A 26028-nucleotide genomic window follows, 5' to 3' on the forward strand; every position below is an offset into this window, starting at 1 on the left:
ATATTGGCGGATACGTGTGGAGTATTTGGTTTTGTCTCAAGTATCCTAAATACAGGTCTACATGTTTCAGCCAGACTGTATCCTATGCTGGCTTTCGTCAGGACCAGGGTAAAAGAAAGTGCGTGACTCAGTCAATGGTAGGTTTCCAAGACTAAGGTGAAATAGTGAACACACACTAAGGTGTGATAAGCTGGAGAGAAACTATTTGTTTCTTCCTACTGTTTCTTTATTAATTTATTGCTGTATTTCAAGTTTACGACATGGATCCCGCCAGGGGGCAGTGCCTGTAGGCACACGATCATCAAGGTCCACTGCCTTCCACTTATACCTGTTGCAGCCTTCATTCGAGATCCTGGGGATCGTGATAGTCAGTTTCATCCACCAAAATAATTTTTCACATTCCTTTGGCCAATTTCCTGCAGCTTAAAAAAAATCTGCACACACACTGTGCTGACTTAAGTAACTCCTTCACAATCCTGACATCATGGTCTGCTGTGCCTAAGAAAGTAGTTAGGGGAAGTGTCATATTTGTTGAACTAAGTGAAACCTCAATCATTTTAACAATTTCTTTCCTGGGACATGCTCCATGCATTGTAATCCCATGACCCAAATACTACATGGATCCTAACATGAACATGATTGCTGATCTCTCAGTTTTCTTTCCAGCCATACATTGTCTTCTTGTATGTCTGCAATAGAGACAAGTATGTTGACCATGGAAAATTTTTTAAAATGTGGAATTCCAATAGGGGTTGTATGGTCTCTGTGTGCCATTTCTGCTATGTGGAGGAGATTATGTGCTCAATACAACTTCATCCTACATGCCCAGATGCCTCTCATGTTGGGTAGGTCCTCAAAGTGCATGTGCTTTTTATAACTCCTGGGAGTGCATCAATGGCACCTTCGTTTGATCACCCACCACCAGTATATTATTGTAGAGGATCTTCCACCCGCCCAATTCACCTTTGGTGGCCTATGTATGCTAAAAAGAACAAGTTGGTGGATAGGTTTTCTATGATGAGTAAACATCTCTATAGTGGACTACAACCTTTCACACAAACGCATATTATCTTCAGCAGGATCACAATTCTGCAATTCGTACTTTACTAACAAAATCAAGGCACTTAGAAATCACTCTCAGTATTGTGGTCTCACACACATGAACAACCCCATTGACCAGCCCACCCAACTCCTGTTAAATGTCTTCACACCTGCAAAGTTGTTTGCAAACTACTTTTAATGTAATACATTAAAAAAGGGACTGACAAGAATTTCAATGTGATTTAGTCTCTCTAAAAAAACGTAAATCCCAAAATTAATGTATTTAATAAAGGAGCAACCAATCCTGGTCACTTCACCTCAACATGCAATTTAGTTATTCAGATACATAAAATTCTGGCAATCTAAAAAAAAATCTTAAAAATGAACAAAAGTCATACATTTGCACACTAAACATGTCCCACATTGAGTAATGCATGGTTGTTGTTTCGGTACCCCCGACATACTGGACACCCTTCATCAGGACTTTAAATTTGTACTTGAATACCCAGAAATAAATCTATAAAAAGTGCTCCATTGATCATATACAAGACAAATTGCTAGACCCAGCAAGCATGGTAGCTCTGTGATTTAGACAGCACAGCTGCACTATGCGTGAGGATTGAGCACTTACTATACCAAGTCCATTGAAGTAGCTTCTACATCACTCTTGGTAGTGTTCTCTCTAGTTAATCAGACATTCAGATTCCCTTTTTATTTATTATCAAATCTCTTCCACAATGTATTTCATGAGTATCATTACTAGTCATATATTGGTCCTGCTTCGCACCATTTGTCCACTCAGCGTATCCTATCCACTTGAAAGTTGCTTTTATCACTTCCCACTACTTCATATAATACAAGAACTTCTGGCAGTAAATATTTCTCAAGTGTGTTGTTTCTCTTAGACCCTTTTAACAGAAAAAAACACATTGCCCAGTCGTTCATTGCTTGATAATCTGATCAGCACATTTGAGTCTCTTAAGTGTCTTATTGTGGAGTTGATAACATATTTACTCCTCTTAGTGTATGCCTATTCCCATTGCCTCAGAGCAATAGTGCCTACATTCCTGTTCCTTACCCAGAAATGAAATGCAGGAAACAGTCAAGGGGTTTGACTTTTAAACAGAGAGGCTCCTCCTTGCCCCTTCCCAAAGTCCCCTTTTGGAAATGTAATTAAATGTTTTGAGATCTTCCTCCAGTTACCAAGGTATATTCATAGTGTAATTCTTCCGAGGTAAGAAATCCTTTCTTTTCATAGCATTGCAATGACAATTACTCAGATGCTTGTCTCAATTTAGCGAAAGGGAACTATGTTTACTCAAACTAGGGGGCAGATTTACAAGGAACTGACGCATCTGCATAGATGCGTCAGTTTCCTTGCTCCAACATGGGTGCTCTGTATTTACAATACAGTGGTACATGACACAAGTATTAACAGATGCGTCAGAAATTCTGCCGCATCTGTTGGCCCAAAAGTGATTGCATTGCTGGAGTTGCTTATGAAAGTAACGTAACTCCAGCAATGCGCCACAACAGATAGGTGAGTCCCATTCAAAAAGCCCTGCGTCATCCCTTTCACCTGGTCTGAGCAGGCATAAGGGGTGACGGGAGGCCTAGAGTGGTACAGTGAAATGTTGTAAATTTCAAATCATCAGTTCTATGTGGCTTTTTACATAAGAACGCATACATTATACCTGACGCAGGTATAATGTGACGCAGGGCTTTACAATGGGATGCATCTGTGACGCATCTCCCTAGCCCCTAGCCCCTAGCCGCCGCTGCGTCACAAAAGTGGCGCAACGGAGGCGCAAAAGTGTTGCAAGGGGCTTGTAAATCTGCCCCTTGGTGTTTCATACTGTGTTAAGCCGCATTGAAAATCTTTACCTTGAAACATACCAGCTACCGATTTTAAGAATTTTCATTTTCTTGCCACAGGGAGTACCTAGCCATTTTTAAGAAGACAGTCGCCATGCACGAAGTCTTCCTGCAGCGCTTGGCTGCGCACCCCATACTTAGGAAGGACCACAACTTCTATGTGTTTTTGGAGTACGACCAAGATGTAAGTATAATGGCGCTGTGGGTTAGAGGGGAAACAGTAGTGAGAAAATACAGGACAAGCTGTGCGTAGGAAGGTGAGTGGGGGAAGTAACGAGGAAGATGTTAGTGCAGAAGGAAAACGGGCATAAGTACAGGCAGAGGGGATTCTGCAGCTTTCTCAATTGCTTTTCAACAGAGTAGCATGAAAAAATGTGTGCAAAATGTACTGATAAAAAACTTGTGAAAAAAATGTTATGGCTAATGTATTTCTATGCAAAAGCTCAAAAATGTAGTTTTAATGAATATTGCCACCTATGCCTCTTCTTAATTTAACACTTAACCTAACCCATAGCTTTGACTCCAACTTTAACCATAGGACTAACTCTTTGACTCATGCTCTTTTTCTTAAACATACCAGAATTCTTATACCAAGCCCTAAACATAACACTGACACTAGTACATCTTTGATTCCAGACTCTACCATTACCCTAAAAAGGATCACTTTTTCAAAATTATTTGTAATTGATATTTATTGTTCGAATTTTTATATATTCGAGCACAGTTAACTTATAACAACTTTTTTACATTTTTATTAATAAAACTTTTGGTTAAATAATTTTTAAAGACACTATATTGTTTTTTCTACTTTGTGGTGTACATTTTTGCATGGCCCTTTTCTACAGCAATGCTTATCAATCACAGCCATTGATGAAATTCTCTGGCCTGGTTCTCTTTTTTTAATGCATTACAATCACTAGATGTTCTAACTTTTTTGTTTTAATACTGTTTTTAATGGGGGTTTCATAGAAGAACGAAGACAGTGTTGCAAGGCTTTCATGATATTCAGACACATTATACAACCACAACACAGAGAATTGCAAAGCAGGAATATGTGGGGTATGCAAGGGAGTTAGTGAGCAAGCTGCCATGACACCTCAGTGATGGGTAACAGGAAAAGCCCTCGTTTTTCTCACTTGCCCTCATCTTTTCTGGGTTCGTCCATTCACAGGTTAAGGACATTCTCTCTTATCTGACTCTGTCCTGGCTCTGTCTTTCTGTCCATTTTCACAAAGTAAGTTATTGCCTGTTCTGCTCTAATCCGGTTATGTGCTTATGTTTCTGATACATAGGCCTGTTCACTCTGTTTTACAGCTCAGCGTCCGCGGGAAGAACAAAAAGGAGATCCTAGGAGGATTTCTAAAAAATATTGTGAAGTCTGCAGACGAGGTTCTCATCACTGGTGTCTCAGGACTGAAGGTAAAAACTGTATTTGTGTAGTTACTTGAAGGAAATGAGCATGTTGGCAAGAAATGCTTTACATAGCAACTGAACTAGGTTAAAAAAGGTCTAACACTGTTTGGCTGATACCAGATACTTTATTTTTTGCTGAATGCAAGATATGTGTTGAATTGGTGTCAGTTACAGATAACTAGCAATATACAGTCTAGGCAACGTGGTTTATATACATATCTTTGTGTTCATATTCGGGGTAATGAGAGCATAGGAGTAGAAGAGTGATTCGATATGTTTAGTTGTGACAATATTTGGGCATACATAGGTGAGACCAAGGGGCACATTAACCCGGCGGTTGGATGAGCGTCCAACCGCAATCGCTGCGGGTGAGAGACCGGCCGACAAGTAGTTGGCGGTCCCACCTGACATATTTTGATTAGACCGCCGTGTAGGTGGTGGGAAAATACGGTTTTCTACTGCAGCTTGTGCTGCGGCCCTGAAAAAGTATATTTTGTTGTGACAAAATTTAGGCATACATAGATGAGACTAAGGGACACATTACAATGACGGTCGGACAAGCGTCCAACCACAATCGCCGCAGGAGGGAGTCCGGCTGACAAGTAGTTGGCGGTCCCACCCTACATATGTTGATTGGACCGCCGTGTAGGCAGAGTGAAAATGCCTTATTCTATTGCAGCTTGTGCTCCGGCCCTGAACAGGGCCGCATTACAAGCTGCAGTAGAAAAAGGCATTTTCTAAACATACATTCATGGATGTGTGGGGGGCACCACTTACCAGATGCCCATGGGGAACAGGGTCCTGCTTGGGGCCCCCAAAGTCCGTTTCTGTCTCCCCATTCATGGCAGTGGGACCATCACAAAAAGGCATTTGGAAAGGGACATTGTGATCCTGACGACAATGCCTGAGTAGGCATCGCCTCCATTCAGGATCACAATTCCGACTGCTGCTCCGAAGGGATTAGTAGATCCTGTCGGAGGCAGCAGTCCATCCACCAAGATGATAGGGTCCGACCGCCTGCATCTTTATGTGGTAGTTTTCCCGAAGGGCTGTGTGTTGGTGGGACGGCCAGCGACAACCAGCATCGTAATGCGCCCCAATGTTTTTGGAGAGCAGGAAAAGAGGAGACGCAGTGGAGTTTAATTGACAGATGAGGAGCTTAAATGAGAGGATATGTAGGGGGGCGTGGCTAAGCGCGCAACGGGAATGGCCGCCTTGGGGTAGAGCTCAGCTCTGAGCTCCCCTTCCCGGCGAAATTATCCGGGGAACCGCAGAACACAGCCGGCCGATAACCGCCGGCGCTGCAGTGGGACACCAACACTGAACACCCCACCAACTTTGGAGGCAAGCGGTGCACCCGAGGCGCCCGAGGATTCCGCGGTGACTCAGCCGCACACGTCGCCTCTGGCCTCGGCGCGCGCCCAGGAAAGACCGAGGCTTCGGCGGGCGCGAAAGGCCCGAAACTGCGGCCTGCACGCAACGCTAGCGTACCGCACTGAAGAGCGAGGACAACACCCGTGACCCGGCCTGGACCAGCTGGGGGCACCGTTCCCTGCGTGCTGCCTGCCTTGACGCCTGCCCGGCTGGGTAGCGGCGGGCAGCCGCGTAACACCGACCGGAACGCCGCGGGCCGGAGGCGGGGAGAGAGGAGACGACTCACTGGGCGCAAGGGCCTGCAACTGTCCATCACAACGGCCCAAGGCCTTACCCCAAGGCCGTGAAGATTGCAGCACTGACGCTGCGCAGCAGCCAGAGGTGAGCGGTGGAGGCCTGGGCGACAGGAGCTGCCAGGGCCGAAGGCGCGATCAGGAAGCAGGCTCGGGCACGTTTACCTGGAGATAGACCACCCGCCCACCGGTGAAGAGCGGTGAAGGTACACAGGCGCCCGCAGCTGGGAGAGGGTCGGGCGGACCGGAGAACAGATAGGTGACACGCAGCGCCCCCATCACTAACTGCACCACGTGGACTGCGCAGAGGCCTGCAAAACCCGCCGCCATACCCGAAATACCCCTGGGGAGCAAACTCCGGCACAGTGCCAGACGCATGAGAAAACACAGCGGCCTAGCTGACGCCAAGCGTCGCAGACCGCCAACACGAAGATAGAGGAACAAGCAACTGCCCGCCTACAGGCCACGAGCCCTGAGAGAATGACCAGACCCCCGCCGTGCGGCAGAACCACGCTCTAGCTGGCCCTCTGGAGGTAGATTGCGCTGCTGAGGCGAAAGCAGCGCCACGGTACTGATGTCTAACGGACCTAGAACCCGAACCGGGACCGGTTGCGCAAGCTCAAAGGGCAAGATGGACAAGCCCAGGAAGAACAACGACCCGGATCAAACAACGGCAAAGTTGGACACCATGCTGGCAGCAATGGAAAGACTAGAAGAATCCATACAGCTAACTCGCACCTCCCTGGCTACCAAAATTGATAGCGTAATCATAGACCTGACGCACCAGAGCGGACCATAAAAAATTGGCGGAACGCACCACGACCCTGGAAAGCAACGTACAGGTACTTCAACCTCAAGCCAGCCAATCGCACAAACAAATACAGGATCTGCTGAACAGGGTGGAATTTCTGGAAGACAGGGCCGAGGATGCGGAAGGTAGGGCACGAAGGAACAACGTGCGACTAGTCAAGGCCCCGGAGAAATGGGAAGGGAGGAACCCAGAGGAGCACATGGAATGGTGGCTGAAGGACATACTACCGGAGGGATCGCTCTCACCACACTTCGTGATAGAACGTGCTCACAGAGTACCCACCAGGCCTCCAACAATGGGCTCCAACCCGAGGCCCATGCTGCTCCGTATATTGAACTATAGAGACAGGGACACCATCCTACGCGAAACACGCAAACTTAAAGAGATCCAGATTGAAAATGCGTCAGTGGAGGAGGAGCTACGCGGGCATCCAAGATGGTCGCGTGAGCAGAGAGCTCCCGAGACCCGCGCCGCCCTTCTTTATCTATCCTTCACTTATCCTGATCATTTTGACGGGCTTTTGCAGCGCTATCTTCACTGATGCTAACGATCCTTTTTTGGTCGAAATCGGACCCTGGGGACCATTTTTCTGTCATCTGCAACTTTTTGGCCTGCCCACGGGCGCAACCGGGGACTCGGCTGCCTACTATGGCCGACCCGTAATTGAACAACAGCGGCTGCCTGGCATCTGGCCCACCGGAGGTGTACTGCTTTCACTTTCGGTTTCCAGCCTCATTGTTCTTGTCTCCTCCTGCTCTGCCTTCGCCTGCTGCCCTCACAGCCCACACTTTCCTCCGTAGGACTGGCAAGGAGGCCGCGGTACTCCCACTTCACTGGCACGTCGGAGTTTCTGGATTTTTCCTCCTTCTCCCCGCTTCTCCTGGCTACTCGGCCAACATTGATTGCGATATGGCAACAAAAGCGGAGGCCGAAAAACGCAGGAAGGCTGCGACCCGGGGGGGATCGATCCAGTCTAATATGATCGAACGCTACACCCAGCCGAGAGGCTCCCCCGGTGTCACAAGCGTGGGTGCTGAAGGACCTCAAACGGACATGCCGTCTTCTTCGGAAGTATCGCTCCAAGATCTGTTGGCTGCCATCTCTGGACTTAAGGCCGATATGAGTCAGCAATTCGAAGCCGTGGTGTCCAAAATAGACACAGTGGCTGTGGATGTAACTCTTATTCGGGCCGACTTAGCCAAAACAAATGAGCGGGTGAAGGCTCTGGATCTTAAAGCGTCGAGTCTGGTGACGGACATGGCGGAGGCGCAGTCTGAGATTGGTAATCTGCGTGCCTCGCATGATTTGCTGCTCAAGCGTATGGAGGACTATGATAACAGGGCCAGGCGGAACAACATACGCCTAGTCGGAGTGCCGGAATGTGATGGTGCTACATCGATCGACTTTTTGGTCGAGGAACTTATTGTTGCTAAACTTGCTCCGGCAGGACTCAGTAAGTTCTTTGCCGTAGAGCGCGCCTATCGTTTTCCAGGAGGACAAGTGAAACCAGGAAACCCACCGAGGCCTATCATTGCAAGACTCTTTCACTACCGGGACAGGGACGCTATCCTCCAGGCCGCCCGTAAACACGGCCCGTTGAAATACAACAACAACTCTGTCTCCATCTATCCTGATTTCACTCCCCAAGTACAGCGACAAAGATCAGGTCTCCTTGGAGTGAAGCGTCGCTTGAGAGATCGGAGACTGAAATATGCCATGCTGTTTCCGGCCCGACTACGGATCGAATTTCGGGAACGTGCCTACTTTTTTGATCAGCCTGAACATGCTGCCGACTGGTTGGACTCGTTGCCGGCAGATGAATCTGGAAGTGGAGGCCCTGGTGGTGCGGAGGGTGGTGCAACGGCCCAGGAGTAATATGTGGCCCCGGAGGTTCTGATTGGGACTGCGCATTGTACTGTGTAAATTAACTTTGTACTTTATGGTACTGCCCGTGGCGGTGCGGGAACGGGTGATTTCTCCCTTCCTCCTCGGGGGGTTCTTTGTGTAGATAAGATGGGGCGACAGGCACACTGCAGTTGGGGGTGGCTTTTTAGTCAGCAGGGGTGCAGGGAGGGGGGTGTTGTAACGGGTTTCAGTTTTGGGGTTGGTTTCTGGGGACTGGGTTGTGTTTCGTTTGGTTTGTTCTGTCTCTGTTTTCATGGTATTTCACATTTTGCAATGACTCTGAACTGTGGGTTGTGCTGGGGGGTGGGGTGGAGTGTTTTTGTCGCAATGGGGGGGGGTGAAATGCGGGTTCTTTCTTGGAACGTAAACGGATTGGGTGATAGGATCAAGCGGGGCATTGTATTGCAATTCTTGAGGCGCCATACCCCAGATGTTGTATTCCTTCAGGAGACCCACTTAATTGGAAATGCTTGCAAGGCCCTAGACCGCCGGGGTTATCGCCTGGTTGCACATGCTGGTTTCACTTCGGGGTCCCGGGGCGTGGGTAATATTGGTAAAGTCTTCCCTTGCTCTTGCTATTGACGAGGTTATCCTTGACGACCGTGGGCGGTATGCTGCTGTTTCTGGGAGGTGGGAGGGTAAACAGATCGTGTTTGTTGTTGTCTATATCCCCCCGGGACTGCAGGCTACCACTTATGCCGATCTTGGCAGGACTCTCCTTGGGCTTCCGGATGGATTGTTGATCCTGGGCGGGGACTTCAATTCTGTTATGTCCGGTGAATGTGACCGACTTCCCCCTAGGGTATTGTTGTGGTCCCAGATGTGGCTCAGTGAGATGGCTGATACTTTTGGCTTGGTAGATGTCTGGCGCTCACTACACCCCACACTCCAGCAATACACTTTTCACTCTGGTGCACATGGCAGCCTCTCCCGTATCGATTATTTTTTTATGTTAGCCTCCACTCTGTCCACTGTTCGGGAGGTGCGACATCTTCCCCGGGGTATCTCGGACCACTCCCCCTTGCTGATTACGATCTCTGTGGGTGGTCTACTTGGCAACAGGGTCCCCCCGATTCCTCCCTGGCATTTCCGAAACCCCCGGCTTCGTTCAGATTTGATTAAGGCAATAGATTGCTACTTCACTGAGAATGTGGGCTCGGTCACTTCCCCCACTGTTCTTTGGGAGGCCTTCAAGACGGTTATTAGGGGCTCCGCCCTATCATTCATTGCTGCAGAGCGTAGGGTAAAGAGGGAGGCTGTTGTGGCTCTTGAAACCGAAATGACTGCGCTTGAAAGTGAGTTGGGAGGGAATGATACGCCTGCACTGCTGCACACTCTGGAATTGAAGCAAGCAGACTATAAAGCCTGTGTCACGGATGCTGCTAAACTGATGCGAGCGAATCAACTAGGCCGACTGTATGATGTGGGCGACAAGGCTAGCAAGCTCCTTGCGTGGTTGGATAAGACTGAACGTGCGAGTCGTGTTGTGCCAGCCATTGTTCGTGAATCTGGTGAGAGTGTCTCTGATCCGGGTGAAATTGTTGATTGCTTTGTGGACCACTTCCGGACGGTTTACACGCCTGTTAGTGATCGAGATGAGGCCGATTCCAGGCTATTGCTCCGAGACATTGCCCTACCCACTGTGTCGGATGAGGATGGTCTTGCCCTGGAGGCCCCTTTTACTGTCGATGAGATTGCCCTCGCTATCCGATCCTTGCGCTCTGGAAAGGCGATGGGCCTCAATGGACTCCCCATTGAACTTTACAAACTTTGTCCGGACAAGATGGCCGCCCACCTGCGTCACATGTTTCTTGAGGCGGTTGAGGCTGGATGCCTCCCCCTTGAGCAGCGCCTCGCTACCATAGTAGTCATTTATAAGGACGGCAAACCTCGTGACCGCTGCGCCTCGTACCGCCCCATTTCTCTCCTTAACGCGGAACCCAAAATCCTTGCCAAGGTACTGGCCAATCGGTTGCTTAAGGTGATTTGCGACCTGATCCACCCGGATCAGTCCGGTTTCATCCCCCATAGGAACACTGCCCTTAATCTGCGTAGGCTCCACAGCGTTCTCGCGAGAGCTCCAATTCTCGCCGAGCCGGCAGTGGTCGCCTCCCTGGACGCCACAATGGCTTTTGACACTATCGAATGGCCCTACCTATGGGCGGCCCTCGCTAAATTTGGCTTTGGCCCTAATTTCATCGCATGGGTCAAGCTCCTTTACGAGCGGCCACTGGCTCAGGTCGCGGTAAATGGCAGGTGCTCAGACCCCTTCCCCCTCGGCCGTGGCACGCGCCAGGGCTGTCCGCTTTCCCCGCTTCTATTCGCATTGGCGCTCGAGCCCCTTGCCGCATGGCTCCGGTGGGAACCCTCTATTAAAGGGATCCGATGGTCCCCAGACCTCGAGGATCGTGTCTCCTTGTACGCGGATGATATCCTTCTTTATCTCACTTCCCCTCAGAAGTCGCTTAACGTTCTCTTTGACGTTCTCACGTCCTTCGGTAAGAACTCGGGACTTATCATCAACTGGACCAAGTCCTGTGTCTACGTCATAGCTGGTACTCTGCCGCCTCTACCCCGCAGGTTTCCCATTCTGGTAGCGGCCGACGGCTTTAAGTATTTGGGGATCTATGTATCCATGACCTCCTCGGTCCGCTATGAGCGAAATTTGTATGCTCCGCTCCGTAGACTTAAGCAAGATGTTCGACGATGGCGCGGTTTGCCTCTATCTCCATTGGGCCGAGCGGCACTCTTTAAAATGATGTCGCTCCCCCGATTTCTTTACGCCCTGCAAAATTTTTTCGACCCTGTCCCAGCTCGCTACTTCCGTGAAGTCGAGAGTTTACAGCGCCAACTGATTTGGGATGGCCGTGCCCGCATTGCCTTGTCCAAGCTCACGCTCTCCTGGTATGATGGTGGTATTGCGCTGCCGGATATTAGACGGTATTACTGGGCCTCGCACCTGAGCGCGATCAACCATGCGACTTACGCTCCGGAGCCCGCTCCCGCCTTTGCCCTGGATAAACTATTGTTACCCGGTGGCAATTTTAATAGGGCTCTGTATTCAAAGGCACCCTTTCGACTCCTTACGGGCCCGACGAAATGTGCAGTGCGGGCATGGAGGAACGCTACCGTGTCCACGGGCTGGGGTGGTAGGCTGACACGTAAGACGCCACTGTATGATTCGGAACGGTTGGGCAACCTGTGGAAGACGAAAGGGTTTGAGAAATGGGACATGATTGGGATCAGCACGGTGGAGGAACTATGGGCACGGGGCGCGGTTAAATCCTTCGAGTTATTGAAACTGGAATACCGGCTTGATGATAGAGAGCACTTCCGGTATATGCAGGTGAGGCATGCCTTGTCTTCCGTCTTTCCATCTGGTACTGACATCCCGCAGTCCTCCCCCTTGGAGGATCGAGTTCTAGACGGCCACGTCCCCGATAGTACCATCTCCTTAATCTACAAAAAGCTTATAAACAACAGGGCTGACCAACTTGAGAAGCTCCGGGCTTCCTGGACGGTCGACGGACTCGAACTGGACGACGAGGACTGGCAGTCAGCTGTGTCCTCCCCTAAGGAGGTCGCTATTCCGGCTCGGCTTCGCTTTGTCCAGTTGAAGATCCTCCACCGTGTGTATCTGACTGGAGTGCGTCTGGTGCGAATGGGTTTGGTTTCGGATGGACGATGCAGGCGTGGGTGTGGGATGGATGGCACCTTTCTTCATGTTCTGTGGGAATGCCCGATGATTGCAGCATTTTGGTCCAGGGTGCATGATGTTATGAGTCGTGTCACTGGGATCCCACTCCTTCCCGAAGCACGACGTTGTCTGTTAAATGTGTGGGAACCGTCTGATTGTAATGCTGCCCAGACACTTTGGGTTACCCTGGGCAACATGGTCGCAAAGAGAGACATCGCGCAGCTCTGGGGCTCCCCTAGATTACCGTTGCTCAGTGCCTGGAAAGAGAACATGGACTGGTCCATGTTCCGAGAGAAGACGGTGTATGAGGCTCGGGGGCGTCCAGGGAAGTGGTCCAGAGTCTGGGCTCCGTGGAATACTTATCGCGGAGATATCTGTTCCCCCCCGCTTGACTATGAGGTCCCTCTCCCCTCCTCTCCATGATTCACGTTCCTCCCCCAATTTCACTACATGCTTTGTTTTTCCCCTCGTGCTCACCCCCCCCTTGCCAGATGTCCTTCTTTGCTACGTCACTTTCTCCCCCCACCTCCAGCGACCCTTGCCACTATGATACCATGTGTTTGTGTGTTGTTGTTCTTTACGACAAAAACATAAAATTAAACCTTTCTTATCCTATTTGTATGATGCTATGCTCTAACCGATAATGTGGACTTGAAAGATTGCTTTAGCAACGTACTGTCTCACAATCTACTTTACACTCAGCCTGTTCATGTCATAGCGGCCGGCCCTGCGGGGTTGTAGGCAGACGCTGTGTATTGTGCATTCGTAAATAAAGGTTTTAAAAAAAAAAAAAAGAAAAAAAAAGAAAATGCGTCAGTGATGTTCTTTCCGGACTACACTGTACAGGTACAGAGGCAAAGACACTCCTTCCTAGCAGTGAAAAAACGCCTGAGTCAGTTAGGCCTGCAATACTCTCTGCTGTTTCCCACGAAATTGAGAGTGGTAGCTGGTGAGCGAACCCACTTCTTCACTGACCCAACAGACGTGGAAACATGGCTAGACAGCGGCACAGATACGGACCCCAGAGCGACTGCAGATCCCGCACCTCGGCGACAATCCGGAGGCAGCAGAAGAAGACGCAGACCCTGCCAAAAATCACAGACCGGGCACGCGGGGAGTGACAAGAACCCCCCCAGCGGATGCCGCGCAGCAATAGAAGCAAGACGCCCTTCGCCTAGTGATGGAACTCAGCCGATCCCCAGCGCAGAGCGAAATGGCGGGCAGCAGCGCGCAGGACCTCCCCAGCGACGATGAAGCCATCTATGGCATACCGGACTCCCAAGCATCGGAAGAAAGACCGGATGTCACACCCCAAACGGCGGACTACATAAGCTGACTGTACCATGGGATCAGCTCTTTTAGAGGCACTTACCAAGGGATGCCACAGCAGGCTAGATGAAGTGGACCGACAGAGCCACGACGCTGCGAATGCAGGGGACACACATAACAGCGAATAGCACCCTCGACCCTGAACGTTAATCACGGGGCAGGCACACGCCCGAAGCCTTTCCAGTGGACACGAGACTCAGGAATGACCCTGAGTACCCGCACTTGGCCCGCGCGCAGACCCAGAGACATTTCGCCTGGCAGCAGACCGATTGGGACACGTAAAGTATAGTGTTTAATACATGTACAAATGGGGTTCCCTGTATGCAAGGGTGGTTTAGACTGGCACATTCCTACCGGGAAGGCAGAGGGCCTTCATGCAATGACTTTGTCGATTTGAAACCACTGTTACAGTGCGCATAGCACAACCGCCCCCTTAGACTTAGACTTTGTTGCTCTCCTAGAGAGTATGGACGGGAGCACGTTCCGCATCCGACCTTTTGGTATATTGTATGTTCATTATGTTCAATGGCTCATTGTTCCATTAGCCACGTTTCTTTCCCCCCCTCCGGTCACAATGAAGTGGTGTGAAGTTATTGATGTCTACTTGATTGCAGTTAACATTTGCTCGATGGCAGTTATGGGGCTCACGGAGGGATGGTGGGAAGCCTGGGAGAAGGGAACTGTTAAAGAACTGTAATGTCTGCCATTAAGATATGTACGTGGAATGTGAGGGGCATGCATACACCATCCCGACGCTACCAGATCTACTCGTACCTCAAACGTCACCACATACAAATCGCCCTCTTACAAGAGACACACCTCAGCGACACAGAAACCTCCACACTACGCCACCGATGGCGTGGGCAACTATATGCCACAGGCTACTCATCTTATGCTAAGGGGACACTGGTGTGGGTCAGGCCGGGCACTCCATGGACAACATTAGACACGTATGTAGATCCCGGGGGAAGGTTCGTTGTGGTCCACGGCAGGCTGGATGGGAACCCACTGGTACTAGCCTCAGTGTACGCGCCCAACACAGGATTGACGGATTTCCATGCTCAGTTGTCGAACACATTGGCCCCCTGGCATGGTATCCCATGGGTGCTGGGTGGGGACTACAACAGCACATTAGATCTAGCCCTGGACCGATCCCACCCTCCGCCACCCAACTCACAGGCACAGATTGCTGCGAACACACTCCAGGCTGGTCCACACAATCGGACTTGCATGATGCGTGGCGCACCCGCAACCCACACACCAGAGTCTACTCGTACTATTCAGGGGCACACGCCCTACATGTGCGCCTTGACAGGTACATGGTAACCAGTGAGATCCTACCATATGTCACGGACACCTGCTATATGGGCCGCACACACTCTGATCACAACCCACACCTCCTGGATCTGACATGGGAGCACCCACGGCCCCCGATACCCACCTGGAGGCTACAGCCTGACCTACTAGTGGACGGTCCATTTCGAAGCTCCATATGCACACAAACGGCACAATATTTTGAGGACAACACTGGCACAGCATCGACACCGCAGATTGAATGGGACGCATTCAAAGTAGTCCTCAGGGGACAATGTCTGGGCACCCAAGCTCACTCCCGACGGCAATTAGAAGCAGACCTTAGACGCCTAGAGTCGGACTTGATGCAAGCGGAACAGGAAGCGACTATAGGCGCAGACACTAGTCTATTGGAGGCGCGGGCGGAACATGGCAGACTGATTGATAGGTTGAAGCATGTTAATTACGCAGCCCACTCAGCCCGCACGCATCACACTGGGGATAAACCCGGCAAGTTGTTAGCTTGGTTGATACAACGCGAAGAGCGAACATCACCCGTGACGGCGATAAATCCAACTACCGGCCCAGTGGTATACACCCAGGCGAAAATCCACAAGGCCTTTGTGGCACACTACAGTGCGCTGTATGAGTCCCGTCTGCAGACCCCACAACCAAACATTGCTGCTTACCTAGACGAGATCACACTACCTGCCCTAACGGATGACCAACGGGACAACCTTGGGTCACCGATAGCAGCAGATGAGCTACGTGAAGCCATCTTCGCCCTCTCGAATGGCAAAGCCCCCGGCCCAGATGGGCTGCCGGCAGAATACTATAAAGCCTGCTCCGATATCCTGATCCCGGAGCTCCTCAGGGTATACTCAGTGGCGCTGGAAGACTCGACTTTGCCCCAGTCGATGAACGAGGCGACACTGGTGTCTCTTCTTAAACCAGGTCGAGATGGCACACTCCTCGGATCGTATAGACCTCTAGCGCTGTTGAACACAGATTACAAGATCCTGGCGTCGACCCTAGCCCGACGACTGGCAACCCTGGTGCCCACCTTGATACACAGTGACCAGAACGGCTTTGTGCCCACCAGATGCACCTCCCAGAACATATGGAGGCTGTTCTGAGTACAGGAATATGCAGTGCAGGGGTGGCCGAGATCGGGCTGCTTAGTTTTAGACCTCGAGAAGGCGTTCGATTCGGTCGAATGGCCCTATTTGTTGGCAGTGTTACGCAAATTCGACCTAGGAGACGAATATATTGAATTGGTCGGATTGCTGTACAAACACCCCGTGGTGCGAGTCCGCACGGGTAAGCTGATGTCCAACGCCATTAGGGTCCGACGCGGCACCAGACAAGGCTGTCCACTGTCCCCACTACTATTCTCGTTGGCAATAGAACCCCTCACTGAGATATTGCGCAGCAGAGGCACACACTGGGGTATCCCACTGGCAGACGGCACACACGTTGTCTCGCTATACGCAGATGACCTACTCCTGTATGTCAGGGACCTCACCCAATTACCACCGGAACTGTCGGAAATCTTCCGGTCCTTCGAGACCATGTCGGGCCTCAAAGTAAACTGGGCCAAATCAGGGGCGTATTCGTTCGTTCCCGACACTCCAGATCCCGAAATCAGAATCAATGGTGAACAGCTGCAGTGGCACCACACCACGTTCAAATATCTGGGAATATACATATACAGAACCCCCCCGGATATCCTGGATGGCAACCTGACACGCGCCATAACGTCCATAAGATCCCAGATTGCCTTTTGGAAGACTCTTCCACTCAATGTGCCGAGCAGGGTGACGTTAACGAAAATGATCGTTCTACCAAGACTCCTATATTACTACGCCAACATCCCAGTATACGTCCAGGTCCACACTTTTAAAGAACTGGAAACCATGCTTAGAGATCTGATATGGAACGCTGGGAGACCCAGAGTGGCACTGAAAAAATTATATACACCAATTGGTGACGGTGGCCTCGCAGTACCAAACCTAGAACTTTACTATCTGGCAGCACAACTACAGTGGGTGGCTGCCTGGCTCACGGGAAAAAACCTGGAGGACACAGCCACGGCAGCGGGCACACTGTCCCACTCACAGATACATTCCCTATTCCACCCCCTGGCACACACGAAGAAAACATCACAACTGCATGTAGATGTGGCCGTAAAGTGCTACACCAGGAGCTTACAACTCACAAAACACACTAAACCATACGCCCCAGCGCTCCCGCTCCTAGGCACCCCCAAGACCACAACCGTTGTCACGGAAGCAGCACTGGAACACTGGACACGCATGGGGGTGGATACCATAGCGGACCTATACGCCGATGGAACCCTGATACCTTTCGCGACACTGGCTAGCGACACGGGACTCCCAGCGGGACAGTTCTTACAGCACGCTTCCATAATTATGGCTTACACGCAACGGTGGGGAAACAGCACTGAGGAACTACCCACACATCAACTGATACAATGCCTACACGTCATGGGGAACGGTACACATGTGGTACATTGGCTGACTCAAGCACTGCTGTCGCACACACAACACACTTTACAACCTCTGCGCGACAAATGGGCGGTTGACAGGGGGAGGGACTGTACGGATAAGGAGTGGACAATGGTACTAGCGGGCCCCAAGAACATTCCCCGCAACGCGCGCTTCAAACTGATCCAGTTTTATGTATTGCACTGAGCGTACCTCATACCTGACAAAATTAACCAGTACTTCCCGGGCGCCGCAGCTAGCTGCCCAAGATGTGCACTGGAGGGAGCAGACCTGCTACATATGATGTGGCAATGCCCACGGATACAAGCATACTGGCGGTCGGTGCTACCGATACTAGAGCGATGCACGGCCATGCCGATACCGCACACATGGGAGGCATGCCTATTAGGCCTATACAAGCGGACCAAACATAATAAAGTCCCCTCTCGTTTCTGGGACCTTGGCCTCCTCACGGCCAAAAGGCTGATCACCAAACACTGGAAACGAGCAGTCCCACCCCTAACGGAACATTGGCGCACCTCCCTGGACAACTGGGCGAGAGCAGAAAGCATCACCCTCCATAACGAGGAAACAGCAGGACTGAGACAGTTCCCAATCGCGACATTATGGGATGAGACGCTCAGCTCCTTCCATAGAGAATGCCAAACACTGGGGGACCCCTCAAACGACTCCTCCCCTAGGAGAGACCGGGAGGCAATGGACGGAGCAGAGGCTATGGGCCATAACGCTGGCGCCCCCGACAGGGATGTACACGAAACCCCAAGACGTTGCCATCAATGCACTTATCGAAGGCACCCCACTCTGACCGGCATGGCGACCCCCCCACACCCTGCCCACGCCATGCACCTCCCGCCAATGACCCACCGCCCTCCCAGTCCTAGACAAATGTCCACAGGCACCATTCAATGACACCTACGAGCCCCCAATGCATCGACACACTCCCACCACGACATGCGCACCACACCTCCAAGTTAGATGGCCATGACCCCCCCTTATCTCTCATTGTTTTTTTTATATTGTCATTTCCTTCACTGAGCCAACACGGCTGGAACGATTGTAATGAGTCTTTGTTATGATACATAAAGTGATGTACTACTGTATTGTGTGATACGCCCCGCGACCATGGCACACGTCCCTGAGATGTAGAAATATGTATGATGTACTATTCACGTTTTCTTTCCTCCTGTGAACTCAATAAAAGATATATTTTTAAACAAAAAATAAATGAGAGGATATGCAAAATGAAAAATGAAAATGAGAGGATATGTAAGGCTTCATAAGGAGTCTTGAGGGTCAACAACATTTAGTTGAATGAAGGATGTGCGAAGGTACATATGTTGCTAGAATTTGAGATAGTTCACTGGGGGAGGGAATCATTTATATTGTTATGGTATGTTATTTAGATTTGTATAGGACATGATTACCCTGAGGCGTCTTGGCGCTGACTGCTCTAGAGCATGACCTGGTTGTCCTTAATTTCTAAAAAGCCATGTTTTAATCTGTCCTGAATGATAACAAGGTCCAGTAATATGGGGAGGAAGGCTGAAAAACTAATAAGTCAATTTGATGACAATAGTAGGACGTTGGCGTGCATGTGGAAAGGTTGAAAAGGGTTCTTAAAGCAAAGTTTACTACTTCGTCCAGGGGAAAGAATGACTATTGAAGAGGGCCAACTACTAGGCATTTCCTGAAGTCCAACTGTTTTTGCAATGAGTGAACAGAGTAATTCTTGATCTTTATGAAAGGGAACGTGATAGTGGATTTCATGTAGATCATGTAATTGGGTTTTTGGGAGAAGATATGGAAGTGCTGTGGGGTTCCAGTGTCATAGTTGGGTGGAAAAGCACTCCAAGGTTTCTGCCTAAAGATATAGTGGTGAGGGTGTACCGAAGAAACAGGATAGACATCGACAGATTGGAGGGTTCTCATTCAGCTGGCCACTAAATAATTTAAATGTTGAATGAGTTTAGCATAATGGAATCAATAGTCATCCAGGTGTGAATGGCCTGGAGGCAGTCCGAGGCTTTTGAATGGAAGCCAAGGCTTAAAGTTGCGAAAGAGAAGAAAATGTGTGTGTCCTCATCATATAGATGGTTCGAGAAGCCTAATGGTGAGATGATGTCTTCTAAGAATATAGTAGAATGAAAACTACAGAGTCCAGGACCAAGCCTTGAGAAACACCAATTGACAGAGGAGTGATGCTAGAGTGTGATGAACTCCATGTGACAAAAAAGGATCAGGCAGAGAGACAGGAGAAAAAACTGTTGTTTGCTTGGTTAGTAGTATGTAGAGTGACGTGTTGAAAGAGAATGACATTTAACAGAATCAAATGTCTCTGAAGGCGCAGGGTGTATTAGTTTGAATGGAAGTTTTCTATGTTGTGCACATATGATGAAGTTGATCACTTGACAAAGTGCAGTTGTAGTTGAGTGGAGTTCCAAAACCAGATTGTAAAGGGTAAATTAGTTTATGGGATGTAACAAATGCTGTGAGGCAATGAGAGAAAGTCATTCGAAGATTTCAGAGGAAAAGGGAAGTTGTGAAACAGGGTGTGAAACTTCATGCTCATCAGTAAAACTGTGAAGTTCCAGTTAGGGTTCTCACACAGAGCTTTATTCTTTTCCGCAACTGGAGTTGTGCATCACTATCCTTGTGGGAACACTAGTTCCTGTCGATTTGTCTGTTGCCCAATTCTATCTCTTCGCCCTCATTTAATTTTCCTGATCATATCTCTCAGGTATGATAAGGTCTAGTCTGCCCCTTAAGGCTTTGCTGCCACTTTTCCTAATAGGTTGAGAGGTTCTGTTGGCAGAGAAAGGCAGAGAGAGTGTCAGGTATCCTTCCTAACACCAAGGAGCATCATTGCCAGGAACATGTCTGCAGCTTTAAACAGGTGATCGAAGGAATAAGCCCACCTCTTTTGAGGCTGTCTTGAAATGCCATAATAAGTTGTAAGGGAGACAACTCCCCCTTTTGTTCTTGTGGGTATTCTATTGGTAGCTCAAAACATCAATGAAGAGGGAAAGAGAAGCTGTGATCCATTCGGCTTCCAATGGTTAGTACAAAAATCAGAATGGGCAGAGAATGGACCACTTGTCCTGTATAACCAGGGTCTTAGTTAGCGTGGGAGACCATTGTTGTAAAAAAAAAAACATATACGTACACAGGCGAAAGGCAGTATATCTTGATTCTCCGCCTCTGTGTACCGTAACAGCATGATCATAGGGTCTTTTCCTTTGTCAATATGCTGAACTCTGCATGGAGGAAGACCAACTGGTTTGTCAGTAGTTGCCAGGAATAAAAAGGAGGGCGTGCTCGTGCTCAAATGTGTGAAGAAAAATTCCCTATGTCTCTTCTCGTGTGTACTTTATTCCTGAGATTGTGATGTGGGAAATTAAAAACAGAGTCGTGCGGATATAGGCCCAGTTACTGGTCTATCGCCCTGGTGTTGGTCAACATGTTTCAGCCTCGTGGGACCTCTAGAGGCTTTCATCAGGACCGGAAAATCTTTAAGAGCACATTTTGGTTCTCAGTATAGGAGGGGGGTGTACTCACCACCCTTGGATTCTGAGGTCAGATCTGTAGTATCTGTGCCTGAAAGGAAAAGTGTTCACAAAATCACATGCTTGTTACAAAATTGCTAGAAAATAAGTAGTTCTATGCTGCGACGGTAGCATTTCAAAGCTATCACTAAGATTCCATATTAGGACAGAGACAGACAGGCGTCCCTTTGGCGCATCAACTGAAGTGAGACTGGAGTGGGTTTATGGAGGAAAAAGGGGACTAATACTTTAGTAACATGTCAAATGGACATGTGGGTAATGTATGCTCAATGAGCTGGTTTAATGGTGTAGCATGGGGTCAAAAAATTCATTTCTCTATATTTTGTAGGGTATAGACAGTACTCAGCTACGATATAGTGCACTGCTCCCATTGAGAATAATAATGTCAACCGTTCCTTCATTAAACCTCAGTCGGTTGGCACTTGTTTTTGTTGGTGGTTCAGTTCATGTCTACATATCTCGAGTGCATAACAAAGGGTGCGCTATATGACCAGCAGCGCTCGGTTAAAGATTTAAGTAAATCACTGTTCCTATGTAATGCCTTAGTGGCGGTTATCAAAATGTTAGTTTCTATAGCAAATCATTAGCACACTTGACAGATTGAGTATAAGGTTGAGTAAAAACACATCATTACTGCCATTCGTAGGCCTAGAGACTAAAAATGCAAAAGGGGAGGCGACATATGTAACTCTTAGATCGACAATGCGGCAAAGTCTCATTACCTTTGGAGATGTTCTTTGTGGCTTCCTCAGGATACCAGCGAGCTAAGAGAACCGATTGCAGTTACTTCATAGTCATTGCTTGTTCTTGCTCTGAAAGTGGTTCCCCGGATGATGTGGGCCCGTTCTGAGCCGCTTATCATCTTCTGTGAGGGTAGACATAATCGAAGGACTAAATTTGGTGGCCGTGGTTGGCAAAGTTGGTTGGCACCCATTCAAGTGATGGTAAAAAGACTAAAGGTTGAGTATTTAAAAAAAATGTTACAGTGATTTTGCGTGTATGTGAAATTACCCAATACCTTAATGGAGATAAATTACCGTAATGGAGATAAAAGGTAACATTACATTTATAGTGTAAACAGGCCTTGAGTGGAGGCAAGGTAAATATTGTATTATTCGAAAAAGTTCGAAAAAATGGGGACAGTGTTTGTCAAGGTCATTTCGAAAGTCTGCCCCACGTTCTGTTCTGCTTAACGTTACCCCCATGTCAGGAGATGTTCCGTTCGTGTCCCACTGTTCAGTTCTCATCAGAACTGTCGGTGGGCAAGTTGCACCATATGGGTGTTAGTTATTGAGGTGAACTCCTTACAAAAAGCGGTATCAGTCAGAGAGCGCATAGTGTAACTAAGCTAGTGAATGCCAAAGGATATTATCATTTAGTCCTTCTTGGTCAGTCTTAAGGACATGGACTCAACGCTGCTCCTTCTCATAAACAACTCGTTCAGCATTGTTATTTTTGACTTTGACCGATAAGGTCTCCAGGACAACCCAGTTCAGGTCCTGTGGGAGGTGATTTTTATCTATGAAGTGTTTGCTCATGTTCGTGGTTGCTTTTCTGCACGTCACGTTACTTCTAGGTTTAATAATGCGTTGCTTGATCTTGTGGCAAGTAATTCCTATATATTTCAGTTCGCAGGGGCAAACACTCATGTACACTACATGTGTCGTATTGCAGTTTGTGTGGTTGTGTAACTTCCAGTTCAGGTTGGGAAGAAGTTGTAAGTTCTTAGTTAATTTGGTTAGCTTTCATAAGGAGCAGGAACCGCATGGGTAATGTCCTATTATGGGATCCAAGTTCCATGCTGACGTTATGGTGTCACTTTTCGTGTTAGTTCCTGGTCTTGTGTGAACTAGGATATCTTTGATGTTCCTTGTCCTTCTGTTGGCAAATCTAGGTTTTGGTCATTTCAGTATGTTAGACGTGAGGATACTCCAGTTCTTATTGATGATCTTTTTCACTGTGTTCGATGATGTGTTGTATGTCGTAACACAGGTCAACAAGTCTTCGGGTTCTTCGCGTAGGATGGTTTCCAGCAGGTTCTCTCTTGGCTGATTGCGAGCTCTTTTCTGGCATTTCTTTATTGTCCTGATATGGTAATCTCTCTTCACAAGCTTGTTTTCCAACTCCTTTGCTTGTTTCTTGTAATCTTCCAGTTTGCTGCAGTTTCATCTTAAACGCAGAAATTGGCTTTAGGGTAGATTGTCCCTCAATGGGTGAGGGTGAAAGCTACTATAGGAAAGTATACTGTTCCTTGCTGTTGATTTATAGTAAGATTTTGTTTGTAGTGTGCCACTTCCTGTGAAGATTGTAAAGTCCAGAAAGTCCAGTTGTTCTTGTCCGATGTACATGTGAATTTTAGACACTCATCCCTTGTATTTATCCAGGTGAGGAACTCCTTGAGTGCTTCCTGAGTATCCTCCCATATCATGATCTCGTCGTCTATATAGCGACGCCAGAGTTTGATTCCTCTGAGGAAGGGATTGGTTTGATTTTGTATATGTTCTTGTTCAAAACTGCTCACGTACAACCCGGCCACACTGGGGGCAAAAGTACTGACCATTGAAGTACCATGGCATTGTCCAAATAGGGTGCCCTCATATTCAAAATAGTTCTCAGTGGGCGCTAATCTACAGCACTCCAACACGAAGTGTCTGGGTGACCTGTGGTTCCAATCTTCAGTGAAGAGGATGTCCTTCAAGGTGTCTAAAGTCTTCCTTTGTAAGAGACTCGTGGATAGGCTCTCTAGATCAAGTCCTACTAGGAGCATTGTCTCTTCATCTTAAGGCTGTCCGTCCAGTAGGTTCAGAAGATCACGTGTGTCCTCGAGGTACGTCGGTGTTTTCTGTACCAGAGGTTTTAGGAATTGATCTGCAAATTGAGATAAAGGTTCCAGGACACATCCAATTCATGACACTATTGGGCGTCCCGGTGTTGGGGTTCTGTTCTTATGAGTCTTAGGTAGAAAGTAGAAATAGGGCACTCTCGGCGATTTTGTCTTTACGAAATCCGCCTCATGTTTTAACATCACTTTAATGGGTGGCAACCAAATTTGCCAACCACTGCCACCAGAATTAGTCCTTCGACTATATCTATCCTCACAGATGATGATAAGCGTCTCAGAACGGGCCCACGTAATCCGGGGAACCACTTTCAAGGCAAGAACAAGCAATGACTATGAAGTAACCCCAATTGGTTCTCTTAGCTTGCTGGTATCCCGAGGAAGCCACAAACAACATCTCTGAAGGTAAAGAGACTTTGCCGCATTGTCGATCTAAGAGTTACATATGTCGCCTCCCCTTTTGCATTTTTAGTCTCTAGGCCTACAAATGGCAATAATGATGTGTTTTTACTCAACCTTATACTCACTCTGTCAAGTGTGCTAACGATTTGCTATAGAATTACCACCGTAACACAGCCTCTGTAACGAACATTTTGATAACCGCCACTAAGGCATTACATAGGAACAGTGATTTACTTAACTCGCACTCGAGATATGTAGACATGAACTGAACCGCCAACATACAACCAGTACCAACCGACTCTGAGGTTTAATGAAGGAACGGTTGACATTATTATTCTCAATGGGAGCAGTGCACTATATCGTAGCTGAGCACTGTCTATACCCTACAAAAGATAGAGAAATGAATTTTCTGACCCCATGCTACACCATTAAACCAGCTTATTGAGCATACATTGCCCACATGTCCGTTTGACATGTTACTAAAGTACTCGCCCCCTTTTCCTTCATGAACCCACGCCAGTCTCATCTGTTGATGCGCCAAAGGGACTCCTGTCTATCTCTGTCCTAATATGGAATCTTAGAGATAGTTTTGAAATGTTACAGTCACAGCCTAGAACTACTTATTTTTTAGCAATTTTGTAACAGGCACGTGATTTTTCGAACACTTTTCATTTCAGGCACAGATACTACAGATCTGACCTCAGAATCCAAGGGTGGTGAGTACACCCCCCTCCTACACTGAGAGCCAAAATGTGCTCTGAAAGATTTTCCGGTCCTGACGAAAGCCTCTAGAGGTCCCACAAGGCTGAAACATGTTGACCAACACCATTGCGATAGACCAGTAACTGGGTCTATATACGCACAACTTTTTTTTAAATTTCCCACATCACAATCTCAGGAATAAAGTACACATGAGAAGTGACGGCGGGAAATTTACTTCACACATTTGAGCACGAGCACGCCCTCTTTTTAATTCCTGGCCACTACTGACAAACCAGTTGGTCTTTCTCCATGCGGAGGTCGGCATGTTGACAAAGGAAAAGACCCTATGATCATGCTGTTACGGTACACGGAGGAAGAGAATCAAGATGTACCGCCTTTCGGATGTGTACGTATATAAGGGTTTTTTACAACAATGGTCTCCCACGCTAACTAAGACCCTGGTTATACAGGACAAGTGGTCCATTCGCCCCCCATTCAGATTATTCTTCTATTGGTAGCACCAGGTCCTGCCTTTCGGGAAGCCCTGCCCTGCTAAAGCTTGCGTCCGCCTCCATCCACCCTGACATTCCAGTTGTGGCGGTGAATCCGCATTCTGCTACCTGCAGGCCCAGGATCTGCTGAGGCCCTCAATGTATTTCACTACTGCTGCCTGATGTTACCTTCCAAGACATGCTCAGAGGTTAGCTCCTTTTCTATGTGACCATACCTCCCACTGAGCTGACACAGAATAGCCCCCCACTTGCACATCCTGTACTCCATTGCAGAGACTGTGCCCACTGGCGACATTGAATCTAACTCTGGTGAGTACTGAGGACCGCCCTCATCTGTCTCCATATGCACTCCATCCTTTCATTCACTCCGTTTCGAAGATGTTCATAAGATACAGTGTTTGTCACATGTATGGGTGGGAGAGAATGAATGTTTACAAGTGAATGATCGGAA

The 26028-nt window shown here is 48.5% G+C and overlaps 1 protein-coding gene across 2 annotated transcripts in view; it reads left to right on the forward strand.

The window, feature by feature from the left end:
• The window catches only part of SNX32 (sorting nexin 32), a 305491-nt gene that overhangs the window by 100228 nt on the left and 179235 nt on the right, over positions 1-26028 (forward strand). For both annotated transcript variants that reach the window (XR_015299987.1, XM_086938325.1), the window contains exons 5-6: positions 2977-3100; positions 4231-4335. Coding sequence is in view for 1 of the 2 variants with exons in the window: in XM_086938325.1 (XP_086794451.1) it covers positions 2977-3100; positions 4231-4335 (229 nt within the window). In the remaining variant the exon portion in view is untranslated. The remainder of the gene's footprint in view (positions 1-2976; positions 3101-4230; positions 4336-26028) is intronic.

Source organism: Lissotriton vulgaris, chromosome 9 (genome assembly GCF_964263255.1).
Source record: "Lissotriton vulgaris chromosome 9, aLisVul1.2, whole genome shotgun sequence".
Taxonomy (NCBI): Eukaryota; Metazoa; Chordata; class Amphibia; order Caudata; family Salamandridae; genus Lissotriton; species Lissotriton vulgaris.